Source organism: Gopherus flavomarginatus, chromosome 5 (genome assembly GCF_025201925.1).
Source record: "Gopherus flavomarginatus isolate rGopFla2 chromosome 5, rGopFla2.mat.asm, whole genome shotgun sequence".
Lineage (NCBI taxonomy): Eukaryota > Metazoa > Chordata > Testudines > Testudinidae > Gopherus > Gopherus flavomarginatus.
Window position 1 is genome coordinate 1587317 of NC_066621.1, and position 26701 is coordinate 1614017.

The window sequence follows — 26701 nt, forward strand, 5'->3', positions numbered from 1 at the left end:
AGTCAGACTGGTTAAAATTGGGCAGCTTTGAAGACAGAGAGCAACCTCCTATAATCTGTGTGGCACCAGCCCTGCGGAGCCTTAGTCATTGATCACACCCCATTAGGCCAGGTCCTGTACAAACGGAACCAAGAGCAGGTCTCTGACCCAATAATTTCATTTTGGGCCCCTTGGCTTCAGTCCCAGCTCTGGAAGAGGAATGGGATCCAGTGGGTTAGAGCAGGGGAGCTGGAAGCCAGGACTCCTGGGTTCTGTCCTAACTAATGAGTGTGCTCAGAACACCACTATTTCCCTTGCCTGTGCCTCAGTTTACTGTGGAGGGAGGGGCAGTAGGAGAGTCAGCCCACAAAGCACACCCAGACCTCTGCCTGAGAGAAACCTGAGAAAGGTACCTGACTGCCCCTCCCAATTCTGTGTGGTAGGACACCCCAACTGCTGATTGTCCCATGGGGCAGCTGACAGGCTGCTGAACAGGCCTTGTGCACCCCTGGTGGGTGTTACATAATCAAGGTCTGTAGAGTGCCAAGGAAATCCCAGCTCAGCCGCCCTGCTGAGGAGGAAGTGAGGTAGTGGTGCTAGTGGTCAAGCTGGAGGTAGAGTGGCACAGATCACCCCACACACCCAGGGGATCCCAGTTCCCTCCAGCCAGGGGCAGTGCTGCCCACACCCCTGAGACAGGAGCGACTCTGACAATCTATTCCCCCGTGAGCTGTCCCTCAGCCCTGTGATCATTTCAAAGCACTTTTTATTAAACACTTTTCATAGTTGCTGCTTTCCCTTAAAAACAAAAAGCAAAAAAGATCCACAAACCCCAGCGGGTCCTAGCCTGGGGCAGAGCCAGTGACCTCTGGTGGGAGGGGACTGCAGCATCTGTGTCCCTCCCACCATTTCATGAAGAGGTTAAAAAGCTTAAAAAAAAATAAGTACATTGAGATTCAACCCCCAGCTGCTCCTCCCAGCAGCCCCCTGCTGCCAGCAACAGAAGCAGCATCAGGGAAGGAGGGCTCTCTCCCCACCCCCAGCAGTGTGGAGAACAGAGTGGGGGCAGTGAGGGCCCACGGAGCCTCAGCGGGGAGCATGTGGGGTCATTACCCCAGTGAGGGACACTCACCCTCCCCACCCCAGGAACCATCAAGCTGAGGGCAGCTGATCTTTGGAGCCCGGTCACTTCTGCTCCACGGTGGCATCCTCAAACATGCTCAAGAGGTTCCTGGGCTCGAAGGAGCAATGCTGGCCTGCACCCTGGGGGGCGCTCTCCTCCCTCTGCTCGTCCTCCTCCTCCTCGAAGGCCAGGGTTCGGCGGAGGCTACCCCCATTGGGGGAGCCAGGGCTGCTGGGGGGGGAATCCAGGCTGATGCGGCTCAGGTTGGGGCTGCCCTGGACAGCTGAGGACCTAGGAGGGGGGAAAACCAGGGTGGGACCAGGGCAGTGGGAGATGGAGACACCCCCTAGGGGCCCATCTAGACCATCCCCACCCAGGGCAGTATTGTCCCTGATTGTCCTTCAGCCGAGATACTCCAGTTAGCTCTGGGAAGGGAGTAGGATCGAGCGGGTTAGAGCAGTGGGGGCTGGGAGCCCGGATTCTCTTCCCAGCTCTGAGAGGGGAGTGGGGTCTGGTGGGTTAGAACAGGGGGGTTGGAAGCCAGGACTCCTGATTTCTCAAGTATGTGGAAGCAAGGGAAGAGACCCACAGGATAGGCTGCAGCCCTGCCTGACACCCAGCGTCTCACCTCGCCCTCCTGCTGCCGGTCTCTGGTGGAGAGAGGTGGCGCGGGGTGGAAGTGCTGCCCACGGAGGGACGCAGGTTCAGCGGTGGGGAGCTCGGGGGCCTGCCAGGGAAGCAGAGGCGTGAGGGGAAGCCCTTGTGGGTGCAGGAGAGGCTGGCCCTGGGACCCAGCATTCCCATGCATCCCTCATAGGAAGCTCAGGGAGTCCATGCCTCCCAACCGCCAAGGGGACACCCCAGGAGTACCCCATCCCTTAGAGGGACCTCTATGCACCTCCTTGCTCAGGTAAGCTTGGGTTCTCTCCCACACCCTATTACACCCCAAAGGGAGGAGAACCACATACCCCTGCCCCCATGCAGCCCCTTTCCTCCACTTGCCCCCCATATGGACCACCCTATATTCCTAGCCCCCCAAGTGCCCCACCCCAGCTTCCTCCTGCATTCCTACCTGCCCAAGAAACTGTCCCCCCACATCACATATTTTGTTCCCCCTCCTTCATACACTCTCAGTCTCCCCCCCCCCCACATTCCTACCCCTCCGCAGTCCTAGATTCACCCCCATATCTTCCCTGCACCCCAGAAGTCCCTTCCTGCCCTGTATGTGAGAGCACACCTGGGCAGTGCTGCTCTCTGCTGGAGTGGATCAGGAGAAGCAGCGCTGCCCCCTACTGGAGGGGACAGGGCCCCATGGGTAGATGTGGGTGTGTTGTCCCCCCCGTACTCACTTGTCCTGCAATAGCAGCTCCCCGGGACATGTCCGGTTATGCCGCCCGCAGACTCCTGATACCTCAAACACATCCTCCCCGAGGCTCCCATCTTCCTCCTCCTCCTCTTCATCCCAGGAGAAGCTGCTATCCAGCAGGGTGGCAAGTAGCGGGGAGCAGGGCGGGGTAACGGGCACGCTGCGATGCCAGCTGGAAAGCCAGCGCGCCGGCAGGCACAGGGCAGCCCACAGCCAACGCACAAAACTCCCAACACCCTGAGTGGGGGAGAGAGAAGAGAAAGTTCAATCAACAGGACTGAAGGGCACCAGCAGAGCTGGGGGGAGGCCTGGGCTGGCAGGGGCTGCGGGTTGAGAGTGAGGGGCACTGGCAGAGCTGGGAGGGAGGGCAGCCCAGGGCTGGGCTAGCAGGGGCTGCGGGTCAGGAGCGAGGGGCACCGGCAGAGCTGGACAGGGGAGCCCAGGCTGGGCTAGCAGAGGCTGCAGGTCGGGAGTGAGGGGTACCGGCAGAGTTGGGGGCTGTGGGTAAGGACTGACGTGCTCCCTCACCCCCAGAACTCACCTGGCACAAGGAGGCAGCTCTCAGGAGTCCGTCCTGCACCAGCAGTGTCAGCTTGCGCCACTTCTCTGTCTTGCGCATGATGCTGGAGTTGAGCAGCGCCTCCACAGAGGGCCGGAGCCGGGGATTGGGGTCCAGCATGGCAGCCAACAGTGCCCGCAGCTCTGAGGAGAGACCTGGGCCACGGAGAGATGTCAGCAGCGCTCCCTACTGAGCCCCACCCATCTCCCTGCAGCACAGTGCCCCCTAGTGCCCTTCACTTCCAGTCCTGCCTTCTTTAACCACTGCACCAGTGGTTCTCAACCAGGGGTATGTGTTCCCCTCGGGGTATGCACGTCTCCCAGGGCCAGGGGGTACATCAACTCATCCAGACAGTCACTGTGTTTTACAGCAGGCTACAGAAAAAGCACTAGCAAAGTCTGTCCAAACTAAAATTGCATCCAATGACTTGTTTATTCTGCTCTATATACTACACACTGAAATGCAAATACAATACTGATATTCCAGTTAGGGCTGTCAATTAATCGCAGTTAACTCACAAGAGTAACTCAAAAAATTAATCACGCTTTTAATTGCACTGTTAAATAATTTAAATACCAATTGAAATGTATTAAATGTTGACATTTTTCTATATTTTCAAATGTTGATTTGAACACAGAATACAAAGTGTACTGGACTCACTTTATATTATTTTTATTACAAATATTTGCACTGTAAAAATGATTAACAAAGAAATCATATTTTTCAGTTCACCTCATACAAGTACTGTAGTGCAATTTCTTTATCGTGAAAGTGCAACTTACAAAAGTAGATTTTTTACAAGTCCACTCAGTCCTACTTCTTGTTCAGCCAATCACTCAGACAAACAAGTTTGTTCACATTTACGGGAGATAATACTGCTCACTTCTTATTTAAAACGTCACCTGAAAGTGAGAACAAGCATTCACATGGCACTGTTGTAGCCGGCATCGCAAGATATTTACGTGCAAAGTGCGCTAAAGATTCGTATGCCCTTCATGCTTCAGCCACGATTCCAGAGGACATGCGTCCATGCTGATGACGCTCGTTAAAAAAATAATAATTAATTAAATTTGTGACTGAGAATTGGGGGAGAATTATATGCCTCCTGCTTTGTTTTACCCGCATTTTGCCATATTTCATGTTAAAGCACTCACAGATGACGCAGCACATGATGTTCATTTTAAGACCACTTCAGATTTGACAAAATGCAAAGAAGGTACCAATGTGAGATTTCTAAAGATAGCTACAGCACTCAACCCAAGGTTTAACAATCTGAAGTGCCTTCCAAATCTGAGAGGGATGAGTTGTGGAACATGCTTTCAGAAATCTTAAAAGAGCAACACTCAAATGTGGAAACTACAGAACTGAACCCACAAAAAGAAAATCAATCTTCTTCTGGTGGCATCTGACTCAAATAATGAAAATTAACATGTGTCATTTGCACTGCTCTGGATTGTTATTGAGCAGAACCTGTCATCAGCATGGATGCAGTATGTATCTTGTGACATCGGCTATAACAGTGCCATGTGAATGCCTGTTCTCACTTTCAGGTGACATTGTAAATAAGAAGCAGGCAGCATTATCGCCTGCAAATATAAACAAACTTGTTTATCTGAGTGATTGGCTGAACAAGAAGTAGGACTGAATGGACTTGTAGGCTCTGAAGTTTTACATTGTTTTATTTTTGAATGGAGTTATTTTTTGTATTTTTGAGTGGAGTTATTTTTTGTACATATTTCTACATTTGTAAGTTCAGCTTTCATGATAAAGAGATTGCACTACATTATTTGTATTAGGTGAACTGAAAAATACTATTTCTTTTGTTTTTTACTGTGCAAATATGTGTAACAAAATAATATAAAGTGAGCACTGTACACTTTGTATTGTGCTGTAATTGAAATCAATATATTTGAAAATATTTAAATAAATGGTATTCTACTATTCTTTACCAGTGCAATTAACCACTATTAATTTTTTTTTTTAAATTGAGTGACAGCCCTAATTCCAGTTGTTTTATAATTATATGGTAAAATGAGAAAGTCAGCCATTTTTCAGTAATAGTGTGCTGTGACACTTTTGCATTTGTATGACTGATTTTGTAAGTAAGCCATTTTTAAGTGAGGTGAACCTTGGGGCTAGGCAAGACATATCGACTCCTGAAAGGGGGAGAGGAGTCTGGAAACGTTGAGAGCCACTGCACTAGACCAGAGATACTGACCTCACTGGTTCAGAAGCCAAATTAGGAATCAACATTATGCTGAAGAGCCACAGTTATGTGAATTCGTTGTTTCATTTACTATAGATTCATATTTAAAACAGTGTGAAGGAAATATTTAGTTTTTATATACACACACCCGCTACCTCGGAGTTCCGAGGGAATGAAGGTTGTTCGTAATTCTGAACAAAACGTTATGGTTGTTCTTTTAAAAGTTTAAAACTGAGCATTGACTTAATACAGTTTGAAACTTCACTATGCTGTAGAAATTTGCTACTTTCCCTTTTTAAAGTCGTTTCCACTTAACACAGCACTGTACTGTATTTACTCCCCCCCCCCCCCCAACTCTGCTGATGCCTGATTTGTACTTCCTGTTCCAAATGAGGTGTGTGGTTTACTGATCAGTTTGTAACGCTGGTTTTCATAACTGAGATTTTACTGTATTTCAGTCTCACAGCAAAATGACTGATCAAGTATTATTTTATCGACTACAATCGATTAATAAAATTGTAAAAAGCATCCTGATTGGTTAATAATTAAATCAGTGTTTTAATACCATGCGCTGCAAAGAGCCACAAGGAGACACATTAAAGAGCCACTTGTTGCTTGTCAGTATCACGGCACTAGCCAGACACTACTCTCTTGGGATGGAACCCAGGAGTCCTGGCTCCCAGCCACCTTCCCCGCTCTGACCACCAGACTGAATGCCAATTCCAGCAGGTTTCCCTGTGTGAAGTAGGGTACATGGCACACTGAGTAGCCATCAGCAGCTCCATCTGTGCCAGGAAAGGAGACCCCCACTTACCAGCAGTGAATTCGGGGGGCAAGTAGCCCTGCCGGAGCTGCTGCCAGCCCTCCCCTCCATTGGGCAGCTCCATATTGCAGGCGATTTCCAGGATAGTCATGCCAAGGCTGGAAGAGAGATGCGCACACTGGGTCAGCCAGGAGCTGGCCTCCCAGAATCCTCTGCTCCCTGCCACACACCAGGGTGCCTGGACTCAGAGCACATGGGGCAGCGATGGGGTGGCAGTCAGGAAAGTGGGTGTGCAGACTGAAAGCCAGGGGATGGGTCTAGTGGATAGAGGGATCGGGCTGTGAGTCAGGACTCCTGGGTTCTATCCCTGGCTCTAGCAGGCCCACCTGAAGACATCAGCAGCTTCACTGTACTCTCCCCGCAGCAGCTCGGGTGCCATGTAGCGCGGGTCGCCCTCCTGGGCGTCACTCAGGTCTCCACGGTCCAACTCCAGGACCAGGCCAAAGTCGCCCAGCTTGCAGACATGGTGCTTGGTAAGGAAGACGTTGGCCGGCTTGACGTCCATGTGCAGCAGCCCACAGGCGTGCAGGTGGCGCAGCGCCTGCAGCAGGTCCCAGAGGCAGGCCCGCACCTGGCCCTCGGGCAGCTTCCCGCGCCCCTCGCAGTGCTGCAGCAGGCTGGCCGGGCACAGCTCCGTCTGGATGTACAGCTGACCCCGCTCCTCCCAGGCCCGCACGAAGCTCACGCAGTTGGGGTGGTGCCCCACCCGCTCGTGCTTCCGCACCTCAGCCAGCTTGCGCTGCCGGTCGCCGGCGCCCCGGAATGGCTCCACCGAGCGCTTCACCGCGTACAGCCGCCCGTCCTCCTTGCTGCACACCTGTGGGGGACACATCAGATGTGGAGGATAAGGCCAGAACCCAGCTCCCCGCCCAGATTCCCTCCTTTCCCACAACTCTGCCCCACAGAATAACTCCATACCCATCCTCCTTGGTGCACACAGATCAGCCACCAGTGGGGACTGGCTCAGGTTGAGAATCATGCTCATCCCCCAGCTGGGATCCCCCTGATCTCCCCCCTTACCTTATACACCTCCCCGAAGGAGCCGCGCCCCAGCCGGCCCAGCAGCTGGAAGCACTGGCTGAAGAAGGGCTCTCTGCGGGCAGGGTCGTAGAAGCGGCTACGGGGGGCCAGCGCCCGGGCCTGGGAGCCGCGGAAGGAGACGCTACGCGGCCGGGGCTGGCTCCAGGGCTGTGGTTGGCGGCCGGTGAAGACCCGGCTGACGGTCAAGGTGCCCTTGTGGCGCGGTCGGGGCGGGAGGGTGTAGCTGAGCGGGCAGCCTGGCCTCTTCGCCGAGAAGCTGCGCTCGGCCTCCTGGAAGAAGGCTGGCACAGGCACCGGCAGGGGCGTGCGGCTCAGCTGGGACTCGGCCCCCGTGCAGTCCAGGGGCAGCGGCATGGCCGGCTCTGCCAGCGGGAGGCGCTGCAGAGAAAGAGAAGAACAGCACCCGGGGTCAGCAGCATGGCGGGCACTGCTGGGGAGGGCGCCCAGGGGCTGGCGATTCCTGGTCAGCACCCATTGGCACGGGGGTCTCCAGGCCAGGGCCCCTTGGCATGAGTGTGGGTCGGGCTCACCCCGGCACAGCTCCCGCCTTGGCTTGAAGGGGAGTTCACGCTGTGACCCCTCGTGGGGCAGAGGGATAAAGTGGGGGGTCCCTTGGCGGGGGGGCAGGTCTATGGGGGCCTCAGGGGGGCACTGGCATGGGGGGAGGGGCCTGGCAGGGGCGCTGTCAGGGTTGGGTGGTGTAGGGGGAGGGGGCTTGACGTAGGGAGGGGTCCAGGGGGGGCGGGGCCCGCCCCCGCTCAGCCCCCCCGGCCTCAGCGTGAGGGACCCCCCGGCCCCGCCTGGCGCGAGCGGGGCCCGTGGGCGGGGCCAGCGGAGGCCCCTGAGGCCTCACCTCCCCCCCGGTCCCCGCGGGGCGGGGGCGCCGCGCTCGCTCCCCTCCAGGTACCCGGATGTGGCGGGCTCCCCCGCAGCCCTTTCCCGCGCGCGCGCCCCGAGCCAGCCCAACCGCCGCCAAAATCGCCCCCGGCGCGGCGCGAGCCGCCAACCGCCTCCCGCCAACACCTCGGTAGCCAATCAAAGGCGAGAGGCCGGCATGGCCCCGCCTCCCCGCTCGTTCGCCACGCCCACTCAGGCTCGGCTTTGCTGGGGGGGGCGCGGCCAAGGGACGTTCCCGCCCACAGTGCACTGGGGCAACCAGAGTGTGGCCAACCCTTCCCCTGGCGCAGCCCGTCAGGGGCAGCCCCTCTGCCACCCCACCCCACCCCACAGGGAGGGGACAGAGCCCCTGGAAACCCCCAGCCCTCAAACAGCCCCCCCATGTACAGGGGCAGCCCCAATAACTACCCTTGGGTGGGGCAGGGACCCAGAACCTCCCCAGGGTGACCCTATCCAGTTCCCCCCACTGGGCAAGCCAGCAGCCTGAGGAGCGGGGAGACAGCCTGCATGGATGGCTTGCATGGGGGCGGCTGAAAACCAAGGCCCCACATTTTGTTCGGGGGGGGAGAAAACAACCCACCATCTCCCCTTTTCTGGGGTAGGTAGGACTAGCCACGGTTCCCTGGACAGCCCGCCTCCATTGTTCTCCAGAGACTCGGCTTTAATTTTTATTTGTAATTAAGACTCTAGCTGCTAGGATGGCAAAGGAACACTTCAAAACGCGACTGGAGGAGAACCAACGTTTGCCTGACTTTTCCGAGACCCTGCGCCGATTGCTGGGAGAGATGTGAACTGCCCCCAGTGTAACCGGGACGGCGTACAAAGACCTTGAGACTTCAGCTTTGTGCGGGATCTTTATTACAAACACTCCCACACCCCCCCTTCTGGCTACAAATGAATATTCGCTGCCTATCCAGTGAAGGGGAGGTAACAACTGAGTCACCCCCTCTGTGCATCCCATATTCCTGGACTGACCTACCCTTAAAATCCTTCTCACCTCACTGGCCAAGACCAAAGAGGCAGGGAGGTCTGGTAGGGTGACCAGATGTCCCGATTTTATAGGGACAGTCGATATTTGGGACATTTTCTTATATAGGTGCAAATTACCCCTCACCCCCATCCCGATTTTTCACACTTGCTATCTGGTCACCGTAGTCAGAGGTCACCAGAAATGTTGCAGCCTCGCCTTCCAAAAACAAGTTAAATTGACAGTCACCATTTGTTTTTCCTTTAAAAAGACAGATCTCTAGCCATTAAAAATAAAGAGGAAAAAAGAGAAAGAGATGATAATTTATATCAGGAGAAATTCTTGTTTCTCTTAGCACCAGAAGCGGCCAGCTCGTGCCATCCTGTGGCGTGGAGTTCCCCAGGTGAAGGTCCGGCATTCAGCACTTCCCGGGAGGGCAGCGACCTGGAATAAAGAGAGAGATGGGGTCAGAGCTTCAAGAGAGCGGCACATCATCAAGGGTGAGTGGAGGCTGGTGCATCTCAAAGGGATGCCCACACATAGAGTGATAGACAGCCATTCTCTCCCGGAGCTCCTGCCTCCCCCCTTCACTAGAGAACAGGGCATGGATTCCCCATGGGACATACCATCATATATCTTACCTGCTGCACCCCCCCTTCCCTGAAATAACCCCCCTGAAGTTCACACTGCTGTGACATTTGCAGCCACTTCCTGCCTCAAGCCCTTGGCCAAACTGCAGAGATTCAGCTCCTTTAGCCTATGCCCTCCCCCTAGAAAACCGCCTCCAAGATTCACACCTTTCCCCCATCTCCGAGATTCACACCCCACCAATACACATGCCTTCCCCAAGTCTTACCTCTGTATCCATTCCCCAGAAAGCCGTTCAGGCCATACTTGGCCTCCTTGCCTCCTAAAAGGGAATGAGAGCAGATGAGAACAGGTCACAGGCTGTCCTGGTCTCTGCTGCCCAAAGGAGATTCGCTCTCTGTGGACAGCACTAGAGGGCATAGGACACACACGCAAGAGCGGTTTCAGATATAATGTGGACTCTTCCCCCCCGCATACTGCTACCGTGTGCTGCTGGAGTTAGTCCATAGCCCCTGGGAGCTTGTCCTGCTGGGAGTGTCCCGTATCCCCCTGCAAGAGAGACAAGGGTTAGCCCGGGGCGCTGACGAGAGTGGGGCAGGAGTGATGGCTGTGGGGGGAGCTTCCGCTACTCCAGGCCCAGACTCTCCCAGCAGGGGACGCTGAGGGGAATGGGGCAGGAGCGCTGGCTGTGGGGGGAACTCGCACTACTCCAGTCCCAGGAGGGGATGCTGGGGTCGGGAGGGATCTTACCAGCAGCCAGTCCGTTAGCCTGCAGATCCCCACCGTTGGCATATCCCGGTCCGTTCCCATTGCCTGCAGTGGTGGAAGGAGGAAATTAGCACAGGGAAGGGGCTTTGAGCCCCAGGGGATGGACACCCATGTGTCCAGACGCAGGAGGGGAGAGGGCACCTCTCTGGGCAGCCCCTGAGCATTTCTTACCATCCAGGGCACTGGGCCTAGCCGGTTGTGCCCTGTACGTCAGCTGCCCTGTGCCACCTGGAGGAGGAAACACAGTAGTGGCGGGAGATCAGCAGGGGAGTGGGAGATCCCACCAAGGGCTGGGAAGGAAAGTGGTGCTGAGACCCCAGGAAGCTTTTCCTGGGATGCTGGGACCCCGGCGTCTGGGTGGCCCTCATCCACTGGGGGCAGGGACGGGAATGGATATCCCAGCAGGGCTGCTGCACGGTTTCCTGTCTGCACCCAGCCCGGGGCGCTGCAGGCCATAGGGGAAATGCCCGGGATCTCCTGGGGGGCGGGGGGGGCAAGGTTAGTTTAGGCAAGGCAGGCTTAGCGGGGGCATCCTGGCCCCCCACCCCACATCTCTGCGCAGGGTGCGGGGGCTAAGATATTGGGCGGCCTATCACAGACCCCTGTGTCCCAAATAACCCCCCTGGAGGGGTGGCTGCCCGCTACAATCTCCTCTATAACAACCCTCTGGACAAGTTCCACCCCCCATATGAGCCCAGTGCCCCTACCCACACCTACCGTATTTCCCAGCACCGTAGTCTCCCCCTAGACCCGTGGGCATGGCCTGTTGGGGCTGCCCATTGTATGGAAGCTGGCCCAGGCCTGCAACACAGACAGGGTGTCAGGATGGGGGGATAACTCCCCTTTGTGTCCCCCTTGAGCCAGCCAGTTCCCCACACTGGGGCCGGATTGGAGCAAAAGGCCCCGTGTCCCATTTCCTATCCCCCCGAGCCGAGCAGTCCCCTGCCCTGTGGTCAGAAGGACTCACCAAATTTAGCAGCTGAGAGATCTGTGCCAGGGCCAGCGAAACGCCCCAAGTATGCGGCCTGGGCACCTGGGGATGGGATAATACAAGGCAGTTAGTTTGGCCAGTGCCGACCTGCAGCTCCCTGCTAGCCCAGCCCTGCCCCCCCGCTCTGTCGGTGCCCCTCACTCCTGGCCCGCAGCCCCTGCTAGCCCAGCTCTGCCCCCCCAGCTCTGTCGGTGCCCCTCACTCCCGACCCGCAGCCCCTGCTAGCCCAGACCTGCCCCCCTAGCTCTGTCGGTGCCCCTCACTCTCGACCTGCAGCCCCTGCTAGCCCAGCCCTGCCCCCCCAGCTCTGCTGGTGCCCCTCACTCCTGACCTGCAGCCCCTGCTAGCCCAGCCCTGCCCCCCCAGCTCTGCTGGTGCCCCTCACTCCTGACCTGCAGCCCTTGCCAGCCCAGCCCTGCCCCCCCAGCTCTGCTGGTGCCCCTCACTCCTGACCCGCAGCCCCTGCCAGCCCAGCCCTGCCCCCCCAGCTCTGTCGGTGCCCCTCACTCCCGACCCGCCGCCCCTGCTAGCCCAGCCCTGCCCCAGCCAGCTCTGCCAGTGCCCCTCACTCTAATCCGTCTGTCACTGGACACACCGTTACCGTATCCTGTCTGGAGTCCGGCCCCAGGGTGACTGTTCCCTCCTGCACCATAGCCTAGAAGAGAGATGGGAGATCAGACAGGCTCAGCCTGGGTGTGTGGGGGAAGGGAATATAATTTGGGGTCCCCTTACCATTCTCGTAGCCAAGCTGTGCTCCATTGACTAGGTACCCACCGCCTGTTCCAGCATAGCCTGCAGAGCCAAGAGAATCCAGATCAGCCACCAATTGGGGTGACTGCTCCAGTCCCGGCCTTTCCCAGCAGGGGGTGCTGTGGGGAGTGGGGCAGGGCGTGGGCTGTGGGGGGCAGCTCCTTCCTATGCCAGCCGCGGCCTTAGCTTATGCCTCTTACCTTGTTGAGTTGTGGGGTAGCTGCCGGCTCTGGGTCCTGCCCCAAAACCTGTGGGGAGGAGAACCCAGAAGGAGATCGACCCAGACCCTGAAAATCTGGCCTCCACACTGTGGGCTCTGGCGTTTGGGGGTGGGATCATCGTGGGTGGAGAGGGATAAAGTAATGGTGGGGGATGGTTAGCAGGGGGTTGGGACCTGTGGGGGGGGCTTTCAACCTCTTCAGGGCGCCCTACAGCCCAGTGAGCCTCCCCCCCCCCAGGGAGCTGGAGGGGGCTCTCCTCAAGGTGTCATTGCTGTGAGAGGTGGGATCTCCAGTGAGACAGTGAAGAAACAGGTGGCGGGGGATGGGGTAGAGGACACAGGACGGGGCGCACATCAAGAGGGATGGAGACATCCCAGGGGACACTGATGGGGGGTGCATGGGAGGGATTCCCTGCTTTGGAGGCTTTGCCAGCCACCCCAAGGCCTGTTGGGGGGGAAAAGCAGAGGGGTCAGGGTGCGGGGGAGAACGAGGGATGTAGTGGAGGGCCAGGCACTGATCTCCCTGAGAAGGGGCAGTTGGAGGGGCAGAGTGGTATGGGAATATAAGGGGCAGTGGGGTCCGACTCACCTCCCAGGGGCAGCGCAACATGGAAGTACCCTGAAATAGACACACAGGGGGCCCTCAATCTTGACCCACAGCCCCCTGCTAGCCCAGCCCTACCTCACAGCTCTGTCAGTGTCCCTCAATCCTGACCCACAGCTGCCTGCTATCCCAGCCCTGCCCCCTCAGCTCTGCCGGTGCCCCTCACTCCCAACCCGCAGCCCCTGCCAGCCCAGCCCTGCCCCCCCCCCCAGCTCTGCCGGTGCCCCTCACTCCCGACCCGCAGCCCCTGCTAGCCCAGCCCTGCCGGTGCCCCTCACTCCCAACCTGCAGCCCCTGCCAGCCCAGCCCTGCCACCCCCAGCTCTGCCGGTGTCCCCCACTCCCGACCCACAGCCACTTTGTTTACACTCACCTAGCTTTTGTTTTGCACCCTGGGAATAACCACCTAATCCTGGAAAAAGGATAATGGGAATCTATGAGGACGCTGGGAGGGGAGTGGGGTCTAGTGGGTCAGAGCAGGAGGCTGGGAGCTAGGACTCCTGGGTTCTCTCCCCAGTTCTCAGAGGAGAGTGGGGTCTATGGGTTTAGCCGAGGGGTAGCACCATGGATACCCACGGCCTATTTTTGTGGCTGGCGGCTGGCAGCTGGGCTGCGGACACAGATGTTGTGCCCGCGCTGTGCACCCAGCCCTCGGGCTCCGAATCCCACCCCGCTCTCCCCATCCTGCGGCAGCGGCATGTGGCCCTGGCCCACAGAGCATTCTGGGAGTTGTAGTCCGCAGCTGGCTCGGCCTGAGGGGAGTGCACCGTGTGCTATTTTGAACAAGGCGCAGTGAGCAGAGTATGTCCTGGTGGGTCTGTGCATGGGTGTGGGGGTGTCCCAGCCACTCGGGAGGATGGCGCTGCACGCCAGGGCCCCAGAGGAGAGGCAGCCCCCAGCTCAGAGTGGGTCAGGAGGTGCACGGGGCAGGGCAGGTGGGGGGTCTGTGGGAGGATGAGGCTTGACACAGCCCTGTCGCTGCTGTGTGGTGCCTTGTGAAGCTGTTCGTGTCCGCACAGGGCTCAGCAGTCCTGGATGTCAGGACTCCTGTGTTATATACCTTGCCAAGCCTCAGCCCCATGCCTCAGTTTCCCCCTCCATACTCGAGGCTCACTATGGCCGTCCCCTTGCCAACAGCCAGATGGGGGAAGTCTGGGGGCGGACGAGGTTCCCCCCATCCGCGGTGCCCTGGGATGTCTCTAGGTGTGCAATCACACAAGGGAGCAGGCTCCCCCAGCTCTGCGGGGAAAGCCGGGACCCCTGTGTCCAGCCTGCACCAAATTGCCATGCTTTAGATTCTGATCAGCCAGTAGGAGAGAGCCGTGAGCTCTCCCACACACCAGAACCCCAGCCCTTTTTCTCCCAGGTTGGGGAGTCGGGGCAGTGAGAACTGCACAGGGGAGATGAGGGCGCTCTTACCTGCACCGTAACCGGCGGGGACCCCATAGCCTATGCAGAAAGGAGAGGGGGGTCACAGCCAGACATGTTTGTGGGAAAGTGCACAGTGCTGCCCATTGCTGGAGGGGATCGGGACTTTGTGTTTGTGTCAGGTGCCTTATATTGCTCCGAGCTAACAGGGATTCTCTTTTAATGCCACACTCCCCAGAGAGAACTCCACTATTTCTATGCTCAGTGGGTCAGGGATTCACCCTGCCAAGGTGGGCAGAGAAAGGAGCCTTCGCCCTCAGTGGGGCAGTTGATCTCCACTCACCTGCTTTGCCTGGCTTCACTCGTACACCTGGTGCCACTCCAAACCCGTTCTGAGCTCCTGCCGGGAACAGAGGAAAGGGATTAGCTGGGAGGAACAGCGGACGAGATGGGCTCCATCTCTGCCGGGGGAGCAGTCCCTCTCAGACGGAGCTAGCCAGGTCTCTGCCCTGGGTGGGACGGATCTGGAAGGATCTCGGAGTGTGAGGTCTCAAGGCTGGAGGACATGTCTTCTGGAATCCCACCACCCAACTGTCCCTGCTCCTGGCCAGCACAATTTGGGAAAGAGCTGAGACTAGACGTCATGAGCACCATGGGCAGCCCCCAAACCACCCAGCAACTTCTGCCCCTAGCCTCCCTCCCACCCGCCCTACGCCCAGGGCTCACCCGGTCCCAGCTGCAGTCCTTGGGGTCCATAGCCGGTGTATGGTCCTGGAAGGAAGGAGCAGACACTAGGGTTGAAGGATGCAGCAAACGCACCATCACAGTTTGCTACAGGGGAGTGGGGTCTAGTGGGTTAGAGCAGGGGGGCTGGGAGCCAGGACTCCTGGGTTCTCTCCCCGGCTGTGGAAGGGAAGTGGGGTCTGGGATAGGGGCTGGGAGTCACCCACCTGCCTTGGCTCCAGCTGGTCCCAGCCCAGCTTCAGGGTGAACTCCCCCTGCACCTGCAACCCATATAGCACATGGAGTGAGACAGCCCCCTGTGCCCTCCCCCGCCGCTCTCCTGCTAGGAGACCATCCCCCCTCCCCTGAGAATACTGGGTCCAGCTCAGCCAGCTAGCCAGGGACCCCCTGGGCAGCCCTGCCCCCTTTCCCTCAGCCCCCCTCTGCATCCTTCATCCAGCCTCATACCCACCCCTTCCCTCTCTCTCCATCCACGCCCAGTGCCTCCTCTCTTCCCCCTAACATCACACTCTGCTCGCTCAGGAACACCTCCCCCTGTGCCCAGCTGGGGGCGCCACTTACCCCAGATCAGCGATGGGAGGTAGAGACGCCGTAGGGCTCCGTTTGCCTGTGGTTTCACTCCTGGGAGGGGGTACAGAGGGGGGCACAAGGGAGCTGTCAGAGATGGGGTATCCCTAGAGAAGCGCTGGGGTATGGGCTGGTCAGGGGACACCAAGGGGTGATATGAGGGGACTGTGGGTTGAGGGTCCCTGCAAGAGTGGGGTGCGGAATTGGTGTCTCTGGCAGAGGTGGGCCCTGAGGATGGTGGCGCTTTGGGGCAGGGACCCATGGGAAGGGGAGCTGGGAGCAACTCCAGAGCAACAGGTAGAACCCAGGAGTCCTGGGCAAGGACAAGGGTAGCTGGTGGCACCTGAACTGGGACTTTGTGAACCAATCCAGGACTCCTGGGTTCTCTCCCGGCTCTGGGAGGGGAGGTGGGTCTGGTGGGTTAGAGCAGGGGGGTCTGGGAGCCAGAACTCCTGGTTTCTCTCCCAGGCTCTGGGAGGGGAGTGGGGTCTAGTGATTAGAGCAGGGGGGCTGGGAGCCAGGACTCCTGGGATCTCTCCTGGCTCTGGGAGGGGAGTGGGGTCTAGTGGGTGAGAGCAGAGGGGCTGGGAGCCAGGACTCCTGGGTTCTCTCCCGGCTCTGGGAGGGGACTCAATCTAATCTCATCCTTAATTCAACCCCGTCTCAATTTCTCTCCCCTCTGCCAGGGGTTAGCCCCCCCTGCACTGCAGAGCTGCCCCAAGTGTCCCCTTTCCCCCCCGGGACCTGCAGCACCCTACAGGGGCAGTGCCATTGTATGAGGCAGCCCTGTCCCAGCCCAGCCCCCCTGCCCTGCTCACCCCCCTGGAGGCTGCCCCTGGCCAGGCATAGCAGCAGCAGCAAAAACAGCCCAGCGTGCAGGGTCCGCAGCCCCATGGCGATGTGAGCTCCCCCTCAAGCCCTGGGCCCCCTATATACCCATGGCCCCACCCCTCAGGAAACGGCTCTGCCCCTGGCCCCGCCCCCAGTGACCCACTGCCGGGAGGGGGGAGCACTTGCAAGGAGGGGACAAGGGAATGTGTGTGGTACACCCGCACACCAATAGACACACTCCATTGCTCGCAGTGATACACACACAGAGATACACTCACAATGATACACACATACGCACACACTGATATCCACATATATACAGATGCACATATAGACGTACACACTGTTACACACACACCTTGAAACACACACTGATCTACAGATACACACTGATACCCACTTGTGTTGATCCACACACACATATACACTCCCATAGACACACATACTGATACACCCACACACACTGGTACAACCATTGATAGACACCCATCCACACACACAAACATGTATACCCCCGCACATATACACTGATACATGCAGACACAACCGGAGACACACACTGATCCACACAGACTCACACACCATCCACCCACACAAACACAGACACACACTGACACCCCAACACACACTGCTGCATACACCCCACATTGTGCACACACCATACACGGATACACTAACACACACACTCACATCCCACAGGCACGCAGACAGTTGCAAACAGTCACACAACGCAACTATGTGTGCCAACAGAGCAGAGGGCAACAGCTCAAGCAGGAGGTGGCACTAGGGATGTCGTCCCCCCCCACAAACTTTGTTAACTGCAGCTTGTCAAAACAAGGTGTATGATTATGTAATTGTGTCTCACTTCTGACTCTGCAGTGTGGGAGTGGGGCTGCGAGTTGGGAGTGAGGGGCACCGGCAGGGCTGGGCTAGCAGGGGCTGCGGGTCAGGAGTGAGGGGCACCGGCAGAGCTGGGGCAGGACTGGGCTAGCAGGGGCTGTGGGTCGGAAGTGAGGGGCACCGGCAGAGCTGGTGGGGGCAGGGCTGGGCTAGCAGGGGGCTGTGGGTCGGGAATGAGGGGCACCAGCAGAGCTGGGGGGAGCCCAGGGCTGGGCTGGGAGGGGCTGTGGGTCGGGAGTGAGGGGCACCAGCAGGGCTGGGGGGAGCCCAGGGCTGGGCTGGCAGGGGCTGCGGGTCGGGAGTGAGGGGCACCGGCAGAGCTAGGGGGGCAGAGCTGGGCTAGCAGGGGCTGCGGGTCGGGAGTGAGGGGCACCGGCAGAGCTGGTGGGGGCAGGGCTGGGCTAGCCTCAGCCTCTTGCTATACAGAATTGTTCAGGGCCTGTGGTGCTGTGGGCTTCCTCCCAGCAGTGCCCTGGCCGCCGGCGGCCGTGCTGGAAGCTAACGCCAGGGCGCGCCCCGCTGAGGAAGCCATAAAGCCGCAGGGTAATTCGCTCTGTCTCTTGTCACTGGCCAAGGTAAACGCTGGGCCCCCGGCCCGGCTGGTAAAACACCGCAGCCTGCGGTCGGCAAACAGCCCTCCAGCCGGCTCAGCAGTGAGCCCGACCTGGTTGTGTCTGAAGAGTCTGGAGGCGTGGGGGATCGTGTGTCAGGGGGACTGATCCCCAGATCCTGCCCTATGGGGGGACCTCTGTTAGGATGGGGGGAAATGGAAGGGGCAGGGAGAGAATTGGTGTGTACGTGAGCTGCACTGCCCCCTGCTGGAGGGACCATGTATAGCATGGCTCCCCCTAGCACGAGGCTGGGATATGGGGCAAGGACCCCTGGGGTCACATGCCCCCTAGCACTGGGCTGGGATATGAGGCAGGGACCCCTGGGGGCACGGCTCCCCCTAGCACCAGGCTGGGATATGGGGCAGGGACCCCTGGGGGCACGGCGCCCCCTAGCACCAGGCTGGGATATGGGGCAGGGACCCCTGGGGGCACGGCTCCCCCTAGCACCAGGCTGAGATATGGGGAAGGGACCCCTGGGGGCACGGCTCCCCCTAGCACCAGGCTGGGATATGGGGCAGGGACTCCTGGGGGCACGACGCCCCCTAGCACCAGGCTGGGATATGGGGCAGGGACTCCTGGGGGCACGACGCCCCCTAGCACCAGGCTGAGATATGGGGCAGGGACCCCTGGGGGAACGGCGCCCCCTAGCACCAGGCTGAGATATGGGGAAAGGACCCCTGGGGGCACGGCTCCCCCTAGCACCAGGCTGAGATATGGGGAAAGGACCCCTGGGGGCACGGTGCCCCCTAGCACCAGGCTGGGATATGGGGCAGGGACTCCTGGGGGCACGACGCCCCCTAGCACCAGGCTGAGATATGGGGAAGGGACCCCTTGGGGCACGGCGCCCCCTAGCACCAGGCTGGGATATGGGGCAGGGACTCCTGGGGGCACGATGCCCCTTAGCACCAGGCTGGGATATGGAGCAGGGACCCCTGGGGGCAAGGTGCCTGCTGTGTAGATCTTTGGGGCTCTCAACCCGGCCCGGCACATTTCAGGTGCAAGATCCATTCCCTACCTCTGCAGGTTTGGGGCGGAGGGCGCTACGGGGGTCAGACGTGGAGATGCTGTCAGGGAATGTCACATGGGGAGGGGGACAGCGGGACTGAGAAAGCAAAGCCTCCCTACCTGGGCAAGGGGGCGAATGCCCCACTCCCCCCACCCGGCCCGGCAGCGCTGTCCTGCCACCGGGGGACGTGTCTGCCCCTTTTGTCCCCAGCACACAAAAGCTGGAAACTGACTCTGGAGAGCTGCCCTGACCCCGGGAGCTGGGGATGAGGGGAACAGGCTGAGACTGAGGGACCCAGGAGTCCTGGCTCTCAGCCCCCACATCTCTAACCCACTAGACCCCGCTCCCCTCCCAGAGCTGGGGAGAGAACCCAGGAGTCCTGGCTCCCAGCCCCCCTCCTCTAACCCACTAGACCCCACTCCCGTCCCAGAGCTGGGGAGAGAACCCAGGAGTCCTGGCTCCGCACCCTGCCCCAACCTTCTTATCACACTGTTCTCTCTTTCTTTCCTTCTCCTGACACATTCCTCCCATCTGCCCCCTGACCCCGCCTTCCTATTCCCCAACTGACCCCCTGCCCCAGACATCACAGCCCCCTGCCAAATTCTCCCCACCCAGCCACTATTTGCCTTTCCCATCAGCCTCTCCGGCTGTCTGTGAGGGGGGAGCCCACGGGGGGGTGACCCCAGGTGACCCCCTGCCCCATGATTCACAGGCCCTCCTTGGAAACACTGCTCTGCAGTATTTTACACGGCGAGGATACGGGGCGTGGCAGCTGGAGAGAACCCAGGAGTCCTGGCTCCCAGCCCTCCCGCTCTAACCCACCGGACCCCACTCCCCTCCCCTCCCCTCCCCTGAACCCAGGAGTCCTGACCTAGCCCCTTCCTATGTCCTGCTGTCTGGAAGGACGGATTGGGACCTTGGATTCCCGGATTGGGCCCATCCAGGAGTCAGGAACCTTGGGGGTTGGGGGGGACCAATATGCTGAAGGGAGAGGAAGTGTCCCTTGGCCGGCAGCTCCGCCACCGCGCCCTGTCTGGCAATGGAGCCCTGACCGCCGGCTGGCTGGCTGGCTGTCCTGCTAAGGGCTGGGGCCCCCCAGCTCTGCCGGAGCCCCCACTCCTGCCCCGCAGCCCCTACTAGCCCAGCCCTGCCTCCCCTCCCACGGCTCTGCTGGAGCCCCCACTCCTGACCCGCAGCCCCTACTAGCCCAGCCCTGCCAGAGCCCCCACTCCTGCCCCGCAGCCCCTACTAGCCCAGTCCTGCCCCCCCCCACGGCTCTGCCGGAGCCCCCACTCCTGCCCCACAGCCCCTGCCAGCCCAGCCCTGCCCCCCCACGGCTCTGCCAGAGCCCCCACTCCTGACCCGCAGCCCCTGCCAGCCGAGCCCTGCCCCCCAATGGCTCTGCCGGAGCCCCCACTCCTGCCCCGCAGCCCCTGCCAGCCCAGCCCTGCCCCCCCCCAGCTCTACCGGTGCCCCTCACACCCAGCCCAGCCCCCCCGCCAGCTCTGCCGGTGCCCCTCACTCCCGACCCGCAGCCCCTGCTAGCCCAGCCCAGCCGCCCCGCGGGCTCTGCTGGTGCCCCTCACTCCCGACCCGCAGCCCCCTGCTAGCCGAGCCCTCCACCACCCCCAGCTCTGCCAGTGCCCCTCACTCCCGACCCGCAGCCCCCCAACAGATTAAGGTCTCCCGGCTGATCTCGGCCCCTCCCCAGCTCTGAACCCCGCCGTTGATATTGCCTTTGGGTGGTTCTTGGCTTGGTGCAGTAAATTTCCCCATCTCCTGGCTCCGTGACCGGCCCTGCAGGGACAAAGCTGCGCTGGGCCGTTTGTTTGAGGGTGGGGGGTGCAAGTTGGAGGAGGAATCTGGGGGCTGGAAGCGTGACGGAAACGTCTCTGAGCCCCTTTCTTCTCCTGCCAGGGGCTTGGGTGTCTGTGGGGTGGGAAGAAAGAGAGAAGGAAGAGCTCACCCAGGCGCGAGCTAGACTGCAGGAAGGGTTTGGGTGTTGTTGGAGCTGTGGGGGGTGCTGTGCTGCTGCTAGGGTGCGGGTCCTGCCTCATGGTGCTGCTGGGGGGCTGGCAATCTCAGCTGGCTCATCCCCTCCTGGCAGTCCTGGGTCTAATCCCAGCATCAGCTGAACCTAATCCTTGGGCAGATACATGGAGTGGGGTGGATAGAAACATTGAAGGGTGCAAATGGTGGGGGGGAGAGGGAGACAGCGACAGCCACTTCCTCCAACCGCTAGACCCTACTCCTCTCCCAGAGCCGGGGAGAGAACCCAGGAGTCCTGGCTCCCAGGCCCCACTCCTCTAACCCACTAGACCCCACTCCTCTCCCAGAGCCGGGGAGAGAACCCAGGAGTCCTGGCTCCCGGCCCCCACTCCTCTAACCCACTAGACCCCACTCCCCTCCCAGAGCCGGGGAGAGAACCCAGGAGTCCTGGCTCCCAGCCCATCCTAAGCAAAACAGGAGCTAGAGTTTTACACACACTCTCTCTCTCTCCGGCCAGGCACCACAACTGCCCCTTTGGGATCCAGGACCCAGAGCCAGATTTCGCCCGCAGGGGGAAGGAGAGAGGGCCGGCTCTGCTGGCCTGGCCTGGCTGATCCCGACAGGGCTGGCTCCAGGGTGTTTGCCGCCCCGAGCGGCGGGAAAAAAAGAAGCAGCTCCAGCACCCGCTTTCCTCTCTGGCGGCAATTCAGCAGCGGGTCCTTCTCTCTGAGGGACCAAGGGGCCCGCCACCGAGGAGCCCAACGTGCCGCCATTTCCCCTGGACCTCCCTAAGCGCCTGCTTGCTGGGCTGGTGCCTGGAGCCGGGCCTGGATCCCCACCCAGTGCTTTATCCCTACCTGGGGGAGGGGAGAGAAGGCCAGCGCGTCCATTTAGGTGGCCTAGGCAATCGCCTGGGGCGCCAGGATTACTGGGGGACGGCATTTGGCCGGGGGGGGGGCAGCAGGCGGCTCTGGTGGAGCTGCCGCAGTGGTGCCTGCGGATGGTCGGCAGCTCACACGGCTCCGGTGGAGCTCCCGCAGGCACCACTGTGGCAGCTCCAGCGGAGCCGCGGGACCAGCGTGTGGGGCAGCGAAATTGCCGTGCGCCTAGGGCGCTCAAACCCCTAGCGCCGGTCCTGAGGGGAGAGGACGGGGGTTGAGAAGGGAAGATCCAGCATTGTGGGGGGCCCATGTGCCCTGCTATCCTGCCCCCCACCCCGTTCACACCAACGGTCCCAGTATCCGGCCTCCCCTTAGTACTTGGACATCAGGATACAGGAGAATTGGGATCCTTCGTTTCCGTTCCCCTGCATCTGGGCTGCTCTCGCAGCAGGTCGTGCACGGAACCCCCCTCCCTTTGCTCTGTGTCACCACGTGTCTGCCCCACACAAGCGGTGGAAGGGTTCACGTGGGCCGGGGTAGCTACAGAGGAGTCCCAGTGGGGGGGCGGGGGTGAAAGGGGGTGCAGGACGCTATCTGCGCACTCCTTCTGCTGCGGGAGAGCAGAGGAGTTTGAACCCTGGCCGGGGTGGGAGAGGGTCGCTGGAGCTTCCTGGGTGACGGCTGCTATCCTGGGGGGGGTGAATTCAGACAGTCCCGTAAAGTGGGACCACCTGAGCTGATGTCAGCAGGGGGCACTAGATGGGAGACAGCTGCTGTGCTGGGCCCAGCCATGGGGGTGCCAGTGGTGTTACCCTTCTACAGTTATTCAATGTAGGGGGGCAGGGCTGCGGTTCAGAAGTGAGGGGCACCGGCAGAGCTGCGGGGGGCATGGCTAGCAGGGGACTGAGGATCGGGAGTGAGGGGCACTGGCAGAGCTGGGGGGGGCAGGGCTGGGCTAGCAGGGGCTGCAGGTCGGGAGTGAGGGGCACTGGTAGAACTGGGGGGGCAGGGCTAGCAGGGCTGCGGGTCGGGAGTGAGGGGCTGTCATGGTATAATTCCCCACTCTGAACCTTAGCGTCCAAAAGATGGGTACCAGCATGAATTCCTCTAAGCTCAATTACCAGTTTAGTACTTGTAGCGCTGCCACCAACCGGAATTCCAGTGCCTGGTACACTCTGGTCCCCCCAAAACCTTGCCCAGGGACCCCCAAGACCCAGTCCCTCTGGATCTTAACACAAGGAAAGTAAACCCTTTCCCTCACCGTTGCCTCTCCCAGACTTCCCCTCCCTGGGTTACCCTGGAAGACCACTGTGATCCAAACTCCTTGAATCTTAAAACAGAGAGGAAAATTCACCTTCCCCCTCCTTCTCTCTCCCCCTCCCAGACTCTCCCTGAGAGAGAAAGTAATCCTAACACAGAGAGAAATTAGCCTCTCTCTCCCCCTTCCCTCCTTTCTCCCCACCAATTCCCTGGTGGATCTAGACCCCGTCCCCTGGGGTCTCACCAGAATAAAAAAACAATCAGGTTCTTAAACAAGAAAAGCTTTTAATTAAGAGAGAAAAAACAGTAAAAATTATCTTTGTAAATTGAAGATGGAATATGTTACAGGGTCTTTCAGCTATAGACACTGGGAATACGCTCCCAGCCTAAGGATACAAGTACAAATTAAAATCCTCCCAGCCAAATACACATTTGCAAATAAAGAAAACAACCATAAGCCTAACTCGCCTTATCTACCTAGTACTCACTATTCTGGACATATAAGAGCCTGTATCGGGGAGATTGGAGAGAAACCTGGTTGCACGTCTGGTCACTCTGAGCCCCCACAGTGAACAACCAAACACTAACAGCAAACACACAAACTTCCCTCCCTCAAGATTTGAAAGTCTCCTGTCCCCTGATTGCTCCTCTGGTCCGGTGACAGCCAGGCTCACTGATCTTGTTAACCCTTTACAGGCCAAAGAGATATGAACCACTTTTGTTCTATTAACTCTTAACTATCTGTTTATGACAGGGGCACTGGCAGGGCTGCGCGGGGGGCAGGGCTAGCAGGGGGCTGCGGGTCGGGAGTGAGGGGCACCGGCAGAGCTGGGGGGGGCAGGGGCTGCAGGTCGGGAGTGAGAGGCACCAGCAGGGTAGGGGGGGGCAGGGCTGGGCTAGCAGGGGCTGCAGGTCAGGAGTGAGGGGCACTGGCAGAGCTGGAGGGGGCAGGGCTGGCAGTGGCTGTGGGTCGGGAGTGAGGGGCACCGGCAGAGCTGGGGGGGCAGGGCTGGGCTAGCAGGGGCTGCAGGTCGGGAGTGAGGGGCATCGGCAGAGCTGGGGGGGCAGGGCTGGCAGTGGCTGTGGGTCGGGAGTGAGGGGCACCGGCAGAGCTGGGGGGGCAGGGCTGGGCTAGCAGGGGCTGCAGGTCGGGAGTGAGGGGCACCGGCAGAGCTGGGGGGGCAGGGCTGGCAGTGGCTGTGGGTCGGGAGTGAGGGGCACCGGCAGAGCTGGGGGGGCAGAGCTGGCAGTGGCTGTGGGTCGGGAGTGAGGAGCACCGGCAGAGCTGGGGGGGCAGGGCTGGCAGTGGCTGTGGGTCGGGAGTGAGGGGCACCGGCAGAGCTGGGGGGGCAGGGCTGGCAGTGGCTGTGGGTTGGGAGTGAGGGGCACCGGCAGAGCTGGGGGGGCAGGGCTGGGCTAGCAGGGGCTGCAGGTCGGGAGTGAGGGGCACCGGCAGAGCTGGGGGGGCAGGGCTGGCAGTGGCTGTGGGTCGGGAGTGAGGGGCACCGGCAGAGCTGGGGGGGCAGGGCTGGCAGTGGCTGTGGGTCGGGAGTGAGGAGCACCGGCAGAGCTGGGGGGGCAGGGCTGGCAGTGGCTGTGGGTCGGGAGTGAGGGGCACCGGCAGAGCTGGGGGGGCAGGGCTGGCAGTGGCTGTGGGGCGGGAGTGAGGGGCACCGGCAGAGCTGGGGGGGCAGGGCTGGCAGTGGCTGTGGGGCAGGAGTGAGGGGCACCGGCAGAGCTGGGGGGGCAGGGCTGGCAGTGGCTGTGGGTCGGGAGTGAGGGGCACCGGCAGAGCTGGGGGGTAGGCTGGGCTAGTAGGGGGCTGCGGGTAGAATCGTTTCATCCCCTGTCACACATACAGGGGTCCTTCCTCACTCGCTGCCCCCCTGCCTGGCTCTTGAGCCTTGCAGGGACCCCGGCATTGATGCTGCCGCAGGCCAGGGGGGTCCCGCCCAGTTCTGTGTCCCGGTGATCTGTGCTGTGAGGGGGAGGGAGCTGGACGATGGACATGCGTGTTGGGGGGGGGCAGCCTGCTCCCTGCTGTGTGTCATGGCCCCTGCACTGCTAAAAGCCCAGGAGACTCCACCCGCATACAGAGCCTGTCCCCCACCTCTCTTTTGGCCCAGCCAGTCTGCGCACCGCCTGGGAATGGCCAGGAGAGGGCGCCAGACACCAAACGAACAACATGCAGCTCCCCGGAGTCTGCCGGTGCCCCTCACTCCCGACCCGCAGCCCCTGCTAGCCCAGCCCTGCCCCCCCAGCTCTGCCGGTGCCCCCCACTCCCGACCCGCAGCCCCTGCCAGCCCAGCCCTGCCCCCCCAGCTCTGCCGGTGCCCCTCACTCCCGACCCACAGCCCCCTGCCTGCTAGCCCAGCCCTGCCCCCCCAGCTCTGCCGGTGCCCCTCACTCCCGACCCGCAGCCCCTGCCAGCCCGGCCCTGCCCCCCCAGCTCTGCCGGTGCCCCTCACTCCCGACCCACAGCCACTGCCAGCCCAGCCCTGCCCCCCCCAGCTCTGCCGGTGCCCCTCACTCCCGACCCGCAGCCCCTGCTAGCCCAGCCCTGCCCCCCCAGCTCTGCCGGTGCCCCTCACTCCCGACCCGCAGCCCCTGCCAGCCCAGCCCTGCCCCCCCAGCTCTGCCGGTGCCCCTCACTCCCAACTCGCAGCCCCTGCCAGCCCAGCCCTGCCCCCCACCCAGCCCTGCCGGTGCCCCTCACTCCCGACCCACAGCCACTGCTAGCCCAGCCCTGCCCCCCCAGCTCTGCCGGTGCCCCTCACTCCCGACCCGCAGCCCCTGCCAGCCCAGCCCTGCCCCCCCAGCTCTGCCAGTGCCCCTCACTCCCGACCCGCAGCCCCTGCCAGCCCAGCCCTGCCCCCCCAGCTCTGCCGGTGCCCCTCACTCCCGACCCGCAGCCCCTGCCAGCCCAGCCCTGCCCCCCCAGCTCTGCCGGTGCCCCTCACTCCCGACCCGCAGCCCCTGCCAGCCCAGCCCTGCCCCCCACCCAGCTCTGCCGGTGCCCCTCACTCCCGACCCGCAGCCCCTGCCAGCCCAGCCCTGCCCCCCCAGCTCTGCCGGTGCCCCTCACTCCCGACCCGCAGCCCCTGCCAGCCCAGCCCTGCCCCCCCAGCTCTGCCGGTGCCCCTCACTCCCGACCCGCAGCCCCTGCCAGCCCAGCCCTGCCCCCCCAGCTCTGCCGGTGCCCCTCACTCCCGACCCGCAGCCCCTGCCAGCCCAGCCCTGCCCCCCACCCAGCTCTGCCGGTGCCCCTCACTCCCGACCCGCAGCCCCTGCCAGCCCAGCCCTGCCCCCCCAGCTCTGCCGGTGCCCCTCACTCCCGACCCGCAGCCACTGCCAGCCCGGCCCTGCCCCCCCAGCTCTGCCGGTGCCCCTCACTCCCGACCCACAGCCACTGCCAGCCCAGCCCTGCCCCCCCCAGCTCTGCCGGTGCCCCTCACTCCCAACCCGCAGCCCCTGCCAGCCCAGCCCTGCCCCCCCAGCTCTGCCGGTGCCCCTCACTCCCAACTCGCAGCCCCTGCCAGCCCAGCCCTGCCCCCCACCCAGCCCTGCCGGTGCCCCTCACTCCCGACCCACAGCCACTGCTAGCCCAGCCCTGCCCCCCCAGCTCTGCCGGTGCCCCTCACTCCCGACCCGCAGCCCCTGCCA

The 26701-nt window shown here is 61.0% G+C and overlaps 2 protein-coding genes across 2 annotated transcripts; both read right to left on the reverse strand.

Moving 5' to 3' along the window:
• Positions 1-728: 728 nt before the first annotated feature.
• PKMYT1 (protein kinase, membrane associated tyrosine/threonine 1) lies at positions 729-8064 on the reverse strand. Its single transcript, XM_050956824.1, has 8 exons — positions 7951-8064; positions 7077-7475; positions 6383-6873; positions 6048-6154; positions 3010-3182; positions 2452-2705; positions 1731-1829; positions 729-1393 (listed from the first exon to the last, which is right to left on the reverse strand). The coding sequence occupies exons 2-8, from the start codon at positions 7449-7451 to the stop codon at positions 1165-1167; spliced, it is 1728 nt and encodes a 575-aa protein (XP_050812781.1). The 5' UTR covers positions 7452-7475; positions 7951-8064; the 3' UTR covers positions 729-1164.
• Positions 8065-8870: 806 nt separating this feature from the next.
• On the reverse strand, positions 8871-16454 carry GREP1 (glycine rich extracellular protein 1). The gene is made up of 18 exons (XM_050953152.1): positions 16379-16454; positions 15555-15614; positions 15200-15253; positions 14976-15020; positions 14593-14649; positions 14301-14330; positions 13255-13293; positions 12868-12897; positions 12259-12306; positions 12041-12100; positions 11910-11963; positions 11285-11350; positions 11035-11118; positions 10489-10545; positions 10300-10362; positions 10033-10098; positions 9818-9871; positions 8871-9405 (listed from the first exon to the last, which is right to left on the reverse strand). The coding sequence occupies exons 1-18, from the start codon at positions 16452-16454 to the stop codon at positions 9380-9382; spliced, it is 969 nt and encodes a 322-aa protein (XP_050809109.1). The 3' UTR covers positions 8871-9379.
• Between the last annotated feature and the right edge of the window lie 10247 nt (positions 16455-26701).